This window comes from Lolium rigidum, chromosome 7 (assembly GCF_022539505.1).
Source record: "Lolium rigidum isolate FL_2022 chromosome 7, APGP_CSIRO_Lrig_0.1, whole genome shotgun sequence".
NCBI lineage: Eukaryota > Viridiplantae > Streptophyta > Magnoliopsida > Poales > Poaceae > Lolium > Lolium rigidum.
The window spans coordinates 207,587,111-207,596,644 of NC_061514.1; the positions used below are offsets into that span (position 1 = coordinate 207,587,111).

The window sequence follows — 9,534 nt, forward strand, 5'->3', positions numbered from 1 at the left end:
TAGTCTAATGTTCGGCAGGTTTTCTATTGCACACACGTTTTAAGTAATCAATCAAAACCGCACCCATACCACCGAGAAGTAATGGATGTATAGGTTGTTTTGCAGTTTTCTTATTGATGTCGGTTTGTGATTGTTCACCACGCTTGCCGTGCTTTACTTTAGGCGTCGGGTCTCCAATCCTAATTGTGGTCAGAAAACAACTAGTATTTGGAAATGTATGAGCCTCATTCTGATAAGATCGAGTATACTTCAACACTGATCACAAGACACTTTGAACACATGATAAAAAAAATGACAAGTCTACTAATTATATCAGATATTTAATCTGTATCTCAACTCCATATTGCTGTAACAGTATTCCAAACGAAATAGAATCAGCTAAAATATGGCAAGTACTAAGTACTAACTAGGCAGTTCCCCCCAAAAGGTAGTCAGGTACAGAATAAAATGCAGTTGAAATGATAAGATTCACATGAATGATTGGAGACAGCTAACACCATTACTTATTGAAAACCATGGTTAGGAATAGCCAGTGTTTCTTGAGACATGTAATGAATTGCCACGATTCATAGCATGGCAAATACAGCATCAGCATCTACTAGGATGGCATAAATTTGTGTAGATTTTCTTCGCGATTTGAGGAGATGTCATCCATAGTATCAGTTTGGCCAGCCTCCAAAGTATCATGCTCACCTAAAAAACATCACGTGAAAGAAAGTTAGTTGCATGGTGAGGAAAATAGTGCCTTGTGGGTTGTGGTTCAAGAGCAACCTATTAAAACTTGAAAAAAATAGACAGAGATGATAATCTTCATATTATGTTTAAAAAATGAGGGGCGACTAGGTGAAATAGATTAGGAAAAACAATATGCAATTTGGTTATGTGATAAATAGCAGTTCTAGTCAGACTCAAGAACATCGGTTTGACAGCATTCCTTGTACAATGCTGTCATCGTGCACTACAATTCTTACATAATGAAATTCTGACATTGTAATATACTTCAACATCAGTACATTAATACGAGAAAATAAAACATTTTCAAACGGAACAAGTATTTCCTGAAAGAGGTAATAGTGACAATTTCTGTCAATGCCACCTATGCGAAGCTGTCACGCATGCCAGATGCTCGCCTGGGGCTGAATATTTGTGTTTAGGCCCTTCAGGTCTGTCGGCTTCACAGACCGAGCTTCCTGTCTGTTTGTCTGCCCGTTCTGTTCGAGGAGAGGCTCATGGCGACCCTGGAGACAGGGCCAAGCGGCCGTACTCCCTGCCATGCGTGACGACGGCAGGGACGCAGCCACAGTGCTCCCCCTTTCAAGAGGGATGAGTGGATGTCAACCGAGATGTTGGGGAGGCCGGAGGGGCACGGGGATGACGCATTCACGTTCGAGATGCGAAGGGGTTCGTGCGGCTGCGGTGGTGCACAACTGCCTCCACGCTTGGGTAACCTGTACAGCCTCCATACGCCCCACGGTGAGCAGCCGCACTGCTGGGACACATGCACCAGTGTCGGCAACCTGCTGGGGAGGGCCACCAACCTCCGGTCGCTGAGGCTGTGCTGTTGCAAGCTAGCTAGCTGTAGTGCACGCTACACAATGTGGATGTGGTGACTGGCGTCATTGATTGAGCTGAGCACAAGATTTCCTGCCTTGCTCCTCCCCTTATGTACTTTGGTCGCAGAGGTGTGCTCTGAAGATGCCATGGCGATGGGCGGTGGCAGGCGAGGTCCAGGACGACAGGGATTCAAAATTGGAGAGAAGCGGACGTGAACTGGGGAAATTTTCTTGGGTTTCCAGGCTGCAGACAGGCATCTATTTAGGTGGAACAAAGAAGACCTTCGTTCTTCCAGTTAGAGATAACCAGAGGTCTTCTTTGTTCCACCTAAATAGACGCCTGTCTGCGCGGCCCACTTGTCGATGTGGCACGCCATTGACTGTTTTGCAGCAAATTGCACCCGCATGGCAAGTTTAGGTATTAGACGGAACCAATTCTCAAGTTAATGCACTAGTTTGCATATGCGGACAAGTTTATGCACCACCGGCGTTATCCTCCTCCTGAAATACTTTGCTTCTGTTCTCGCAAAATGAAGTAACGACATATGGAAGATGAATACCTTCAGATACGTGACAAGCATGCTTTGTAATAAGGTATGGCATCTGCTTCTGCGCGGGAGTGAGCACCCAAAGGAGTAACAGTAATCTGGAGGAAAACAAGATATACTTGTCAAATGATGACATTAAAAACAAGCATTAGTAAGGTGATTCTTACATATCCATCTACAAGGGATTTGTAGTCTATGTCATCTCCTTCCTCTTCATCATAACTTTTCTTCACTATCTGTTTAAAACACGATCAACCAAATTAATGGACAAATATTAACTAGTCATTTTCATTCCGAAAATGGTCTATTTTATTTCAGCTAGCATAATAATAAGAATATCATATTTAATTTGATAAATTATACAAAAATCGTTATTCATTAATGACATAAACAGCAATTGTCATTTTGTAACTCAGCTCAATGAACATAAACTACCAAAGTACAGACAGGGGAACTTTTCTTATTGAAATTTCCTATAAGCAGTAGACCAATAGCGAACACCAGGAAAGCAGAATATAAGTAGGACTTCCAAGTGTTAAAGATACAATTTAATCTTGAAAACAATCATATTGCATATCTTATTGAACTATTTTGTTAGAAGACTAGGTATCACATTCAGAATAATGTGATTGCCAAAATCAGAATGAAGTTGGGAATAAGAAGTTGCTCACAAATATGCGAAATTACCACTCTTTTAAACAATAGGTCATTCTCCGATGAACTATCTACTTCCATGTCATTTTCAGTGTCAGCATTCACGTTTGCTGTCTGGTAACTTTCTACTGCAGGCTTCTTGTAAGCTGTTGGCTCCCATCCAATTCTGGCCATAAATTTTCCTTGCTTTGTAATTTTGTATCCCTACCAGCAAGAACAGAATGTTAATATACCCAGATGTTTACCCAAAGAATATTAGGACCACATATTTTTTCTTTGGGAATGTGAAATAACGATATTTAACATTTAATGAAAAACTAGCAAAACTACATCAATCCTGGAAGTTAGCCTTAAGAATAGAAAGCCGATAATCTGGTAAGGCAGGGTCTATCAGTTACCAAGTTGCTTCATCATGAATGCTAACAGTTGCCATGTAATTACACTATCAAACCACATGTGGCATACTCCACAGTTTTGTCCACAAAATTGTATAGATCAATATATTCTGATTTGCTTTCCCTTTACAGGTATAAATTATAAACGGAGTAATGCACTATTTTACTACAAGATCATTGTCAGTAGATTTACCTTGTGATGTCCAGCATCAGTTGGCACGTCTATATTTAGGAACGATTCTTTAGGATACGTTCCATTCTTGATCTCGACCATGACAGCATTTATCAGAGGCATACAAACCTCCGCAGCCACTTTCAGATCATTAACACTGCTCTTACCAGCAACCCTGAAAGTTACAACTAAGAGATCATATAGTGCACCCTAGTATCACTAATTTTACTTAATCAATCGCTTGCATAAGTTTGAGTGCATGGAAGGTGTCAAACGACATACAAAATGTGCAAATGCTGAGTATATATATCAAAACTTGTGTTGAGTTATCATAGCTACACATTGGTGAATTTATGTGGAGTATTAGAAGTCCACTGCCACCCCGCTCCACTGAACTTAATGATGTTCCAATGATCTGAGATTTGTTTGGAATTACCTAAATTTCGCAAAGAGGAAATGTGGTGACTCCCTTTCTCCATATCAGATATACCTTTGATGAACTTTTAAAACTTTTCAAATACATTAGAATTATACAGTAAATGCCTGCTGGGTTTTACTTTGCAGATAACAGTATTTCAAACAATTGTCTTTGCTTTGCAGTCCAGTGTGTTAAGAGATTTTGGTTTGGAAATGATATACAATGACAACATTACAGAAGAGTCCTCTTGGAATATGGAAAAATATACATGAGACAACTAATCCATATAAACATATAGCATAACTGTTATCAAGTTGCGGAATGTGCACAGATGCCTGAAGGCAAAATTTGGTAAACATATGAATGTTATTTGGACACTAAGAGAAATGATAAATGCATTGGATTATATCATAGAAGAAAAACCCTCGCGTACCAATTGTATGACATAGCTAATGCAGGAAACCCATATATAAATGCCTCCCTGGCACCAGCAACTGTTCCAGAATATACACTGCACATGAAAAATACAAAGTGCTCATGATCCATTGGTCGAATAAAAGCAACGTAATTAAGTTGATGTTATTAGTTCCAACAGATAGTTATATTGCCTAAGACACTGATGTGGTTCGAAGTACTTGTCACTTTTTGAATAAATGTTTTTCAGTAGAAACTCTGGCATCGGTTAACATGGAAAGTGATTTTGATGAAAAATACAACCATTTCATTTCAAAAAGTAAAAAAATAATGCTTACACATGGAATCCACAATTGCTGCCAATGTTGATTCCGCTAAGTACCTGGATTCAAAGTAGAATAAAACATGGAACCCGGCATTATTTCGGACAAGATTATAGGTACTTACATAGAGAACCACTTCTTAATACACATGCATAAGACCATAAACGAGAGTAATAATCCATGATTAAAATCCAAAACCTACCAAATCAGGAACCAAACCATCAAAGAGCTTTCCAGAGATGCCTAAAGAGGCACAGTCAGCAGGATTTCCTAAAATAAATAAGAACAAATGAGCATCTAACATATAAAGCTAATTGAACTTCAATAAAATTACAAAATAGTATATCTATACAGAGAAATTCTTCATGCAGTATGCGGCTATTGTCTACCCCCCTCCATCCATCCACCGTTTGTCCAATATTTAAGTTTGGGATTCTCTTGACACAAGAATTTAACTATATGTTAACATTATACTGATGGCCATATGGTCATTAACTACAGAAATTATACTGATGGCCATATGTTAGAGTACATAATGGGCTTGGGCTGGCGCTATAGCCCATTAGTCTTAGGGTTAATTAGAGATAAGGGTCGCTTGTTTAGGGGTCAAGTAAACCTCTCTATATAAGGAGAGGAGACGTATCAATCTAATCAAGCAAGAATTAAGAAGGAAATCCCTTCCCTCTTGCCACCGGCCGTGGGCAAGGCCCCCCGGCTGGCCCTCTCGCGCCATCCCTCTAGCAGCACCATAACACTTGGTATCAGCTTTCCCGGGTTCGATCATGTCCAGCCCTCCACCGAGTTCTTCCCACCCGCCGCCGTCGCACTCCGCCGTCCCCGCCGTTCTCTCCCCGGCGGAGATCACCGCAGCCCTCCGCGATCTCGCCACCGCGGTCCAGGAGATCCACCTCTACTTGGCCGGCCCCTACGGGCTGCCGCCGGCCGCGCCACCAGCCGCCACCACCGGGCCGCTGCTCCTGCCGTGGCAGCCGCCGCATCTAGCGGTCTCCGCCGCGATCGCCGCCACCACCCCGCCCTGGTTGTCGTGGCCGTCCCAGCCCCTCGCGGGCCCCGTCGCGGCCGTGGCCTCGCTGCAGCAGCCGGCGCCGCCGCCGCCCTGGTTGCCGTGGCCGTCCCAGCCCCTCGCGGGCCCCGTCGCGGCCGTGGCCCCGCTGCAGCAGCCGGCGCCGCCGCCACTCAGCCCCGGGCCGGCGTTGCTGCCATGGCAGCCGACGCACCAGGCGGCCTCCGACGCGATCGCCGGGCCGCTGCAGCCGACGCTGCTGCTGTCGTCGCCGCCACCTGACGCCGGGCTGCCGCTGTCCACCATCTCCGGGCCGGGCCCTACCTCGGCGCCGGGGGTCCCTCTTCTCCAGCAGCCAGCCGCCTTCTTCCCCACCGGGACGCTGCAGCAGCAACAGCAGCAGCTGCCGCCGCCACCAACGCCGCCGCTGCAGCTGCTGTCCTCACCGACGCTGCCCCTGCCGTTCGGTGGGCAGCTGCAACAGCAGCAGCAGCTGCCGTCGCCACCAACACCGCAGCAGCAGCGGCTGCTGCCGCCACCGACATCGTCCCTGCCTTTCGGCGGTGTGGGAGCGACCTTGGCCCCGGGCTCTACATCGACACCGCCCGGGATGCCCTTCCACCTGGTCCGTTTCCCTCCGTCGCCGTCACCGCTTCCGGCTTGGATCGCTATCCGCCACGTGTCGGCGGCGGTGAGGCTGCAGGCTGCTGCGCGCGGCCTCCTAGTGCGTCGGCGTGTGCGGGAGATTCGTGATCTGCAGCTGCAGCTCCTCCAAGTTGCGCTTCGTTGCGCAACGGACCTCGATCCCATCCGCTGCGTCGGGGATCTTGGGCTGGCGGTTTCCCCCACGGTCGGCGGACATGCTGTTTTTCCCGCGGGCAGCGACCTCAAAGTCTGCGCCATCGACAGTCATCCGGCGGGGAGGAGGCATGGTGTCGTCGACAGGAGCGCACCGCGTAGCACCACTGCATTCCGCCGCCGGCCGCCGCGCGGGCTCCTTTTGTCCCGCTGGTTTCCATGGGATCCAGGTGGCTGTACAGGTGCACGTCCGACGGGCGGATGGTGTCCACTTTATGTTCAGGGGTCAACAATAAAACGTCCCAGTCCATTTCAGGTTGAGAGTAATAAAACAAGCCGAGATGTAAAAGACTCGTTTTTTTAGGTGTTAGGTTTGTGTTGCGTCGAGTCATGGTTTGTTTAGGTTGCAGCTCGAGGATGAGCTGCATGTCCAGGTGGGGTGTAGTGTTTACGTAATGGGCTTGGGCTGGCGCTATAGCCCATTAGTCTTAGGGTTAATTAGAGATAAGGGTCGCTTGTTTAGGGGTCAAGTAAACCTCTCTATATAAGGAGAGGAGACGTATCAATCTAATCAAGCAAGAATTAAGAAGGAAATCCCTTCCCTCTTGCCATCGGCCGTGGGCAAGGCCCCCGGCCGGCCCTCTCGCGCCATCCCTCTAGCAGCACCATAACACCATATGGTCATTAACTACAGAAATTAGGGATGACACGTACAGTGAAACACATAGCAGTTTTACATCGGAGACCCATATAACATCTCTAATTCAATAGGGTTTCTTTCACGTATTAATGAAGAAGCCACATGATTTGGCTATATGGATTCAGATGAATCAGTCACACCCTCTTTATTTCTTTCTTTTTTACTCAGCCTATCATCTTGTTACACTAGCAGGAATAATTCTCCACCTCCATTTATGCAGCAAATGGGAGGATTTTGTTTCCAGTGGCTTGTGCTTCCGCTGTTACCAATGGATAATTGAACTGGAATATAAAAGAAGACTACCAGATGCCGAAGCAAGGCCAGCAGACAAAACATGGCAAGATAGCTGACAGCATTGCACATAAAACTTCAGATCACACTGACTCCAAAGTTTCCTGGAGGAAAATAAGGTATAAACAGTTCTATTTTATGTCTACAGAGACATAACTCTAGGTTGACACAGTATCACTTGGCGAAAATATTATCGATACAGTGTCTCAGGAAATCATGTCGCCATATCTAATACTAGTCTGACATCTGTTGCAGATGACAGCAAAAATAAACGGTCTGTGTGAATAAGCTGGACCAAGCATTAATCTTTGGGATCTCACTTGATGATGCCAGAATAAAATCATAAACAGAAATGACATATAAACATCCTTCTGCCCTTAGCTGACATGCTGCATTGTGCTTGTAGGTGTATAATCAACTTAATTAACAAATGATACCTACAACTGGCGAGCAAATCTAGAGGCAATGATCAGATGCAACCCATGGGGAAGTATAGCCCAAGGGTGGAAAAATCCGGTCTGTAAGTAATATTGTAATACATATAGATGATATTCATAAAACTAAACCAGACAAACCTGAAACTCCAAATGCTGCAGCACCAGTGATATCAACACGTTTACAGCGGAGTGGAGAACGCCATGTAATGCAGTGGCTAACACCTGACCGGTCTCTGCATTTTACGGGAAAAAAAGATCGCCAAATTGGTGCCATCAGGTGGACATAATCGATTGCAATCAATTGAACATTATACTCACACCATTCTCTGCTTCACATGAAGACATAATTGCACCAAATCCGTTTTATTCTCTACAGCACCACCGTTTCGAGTCAACATTTTGCAAAGAAAATCATCCCCTAACTGAACCATAAATGCATCTTTTTATCTGACTTATACTGTTATGGACACCTAAACCCCATAACTTCTGAATCAAAATTGCCCCACAATCATATTTTATTGAACACAAATTGGCAACTTGAATGAATGAAGCTAATGAGTCAATAATATGCTGCGCCAGGATAAGATTCTATGTTCTGCGCACGGGGCAGATTCTATTTGTTGCAAATGATAGGTTGAGCCGGCTTTATTGTGTTGTACCACTCCCTCAGGGCAAAACCCTTTCAATTTCTCGAAAAAAAGTGATAGGTTGAGCCAGACTTTTAACAACTTGGGCACATTGAACCAGATTTTACGACCGGAATCCTTATCCGAATATGGTTCAACCCTTCTGTTTGAGGGATGATTGTTTGCTAAAATGAGATGGGGTGCTGATACTTATAAATCTGGTTCAACTTAGTTTTTCAAACAAGAACATGATCCACCATGGAATACAGAGAACTGCAGTAAACACCTGGAACAGTGGAATCTCGAATGTCCAATCACTCGTTTCAGTTCTACAACACCCAAATTCTCCTGTTCCTTCGAAGGTAACACTTCTTTGTGTAATTTGACATAAATTAGTAATAGGAACAACATCTAAATTGTCCTGTTATTTTCAAAGAAAACTGCATCATTTGCTGCATGCACAGGGTTTTACTACAAAGATAACAAGAAAATATATGCCCGTTTACATGATTTCTCTTATCAGGTGAAAAAAAATGTTAAATAGGGGAAGGGGAATAAACAATTCCAATCAAAAAATCTTCCATCTTCTTTTTATGTTTCTCTGCTAATACTTCTTCCCCCATTCACAACCAGCGCGTCTTCAGGCGTTCCCGCCGCAGAATCTTCGCAAAGCAACAAGCAAACAAGAAACAGGACGGATAGGAGCGACAGAAGAGGGGGGGATCACGAGGGTGAGGAGGACTGACGTGTCGGGCGCGCAGACGAGGACGCGGTAGCGGCCCTGGGCGACGAGCTGGTCGACGAGGAAGCGGAGCCCCGGCGCGTCGATGCCGTCGTCGTTCGTCACCAACACCACCGGCTGCGCCGCCGTGGAAGCCATCGAGGCAGAGACAAGAGCCGTACAGGCGCGGGCAGGCAGGGGGAAGCAACTTTTCCGTTTCCGTTGTGCGTCCTGGGGTTTCGCTAACGTGGTGGGGTTTTCCGTTTTTATATAGCTCGATCGATTTCCTGCCAAACTCTACCCCCATCCAATGGTCTCGTGTCTCGTTGCTAAAGTGATCTGGACGAATGATGATTTAACCTACCAGGCGGCGGTGGTGGACTGGTGGTTGCATCCGCAGAGGCTGTGATGGCGCACGCGGCAGGGATAGATGGCCGCATCGACTACAATCTAGGCTGTC

At 45.5% G+C, this 9,534-nt stretch overlaps 1 protein-coding gene across 1 annotated transcript; it reads right to left on the reverse strand.

Moving 5' to 3' along the window:
- Nucleotides 1–283: 283 nt before the first annotated feature.
- On the reverse strand, nt 284–9,274 carry LOC124677566 (5'-nucleotidase SurE). The gene is made up of 10 exons (XM_047213545.1): nt 9,100–9,274; nt 7,866–7,960; nt 4,680–4,747; nt 4,493–4,536; nt 4,174–4,251; nt 3,344–3,497; nt 2,789–2,959; nt 2,269–2,337; nt 2,114–2,199; nt 284–693 (listed from the first exon to the last, which is right to left on the reverse strand). The coding sequence occupies exons 1-9, from the start codon at nt 9,231–9,233 to the stop codon at nt 2,116–2,118; spliced, it is 897 nt and encodes a 298-aa protein (XP_047069501.1). The 5' UTR covers nt 9,234–9,274; the 3' UTR covers nt 284–693; nt 2,114–2,115.
- Nucleotides 9,275–9,534: the final 260 nt, after the last annotated feature.

Excerpts from the sequence above, each read along its gene's own strand:
- LOC124677566 (XM_047213545.1), bottom strand. The coding sequence starts at position 9,233 with ATGGCTTCCACGGCGGCGCAGCCGGTGGTGTTGGTGACGAACGACGAC. Across the intron at positions 7,961-9,099 it reads CTCGTCTGCGCGCCCGACAC|AGACCGGTCAGGTGTTAGCC; the intron begins GTCAGTCCTCCT and ends CGTAAAATGCAG. Across the intron at positions 4,537-4,679 it reads ATGGTTTGGTTCCTGATTTG|GTACTTAGCGGAATCAACAT; the intron begins GTAGGTTTTGGA and ends CTTTGAATCCAG.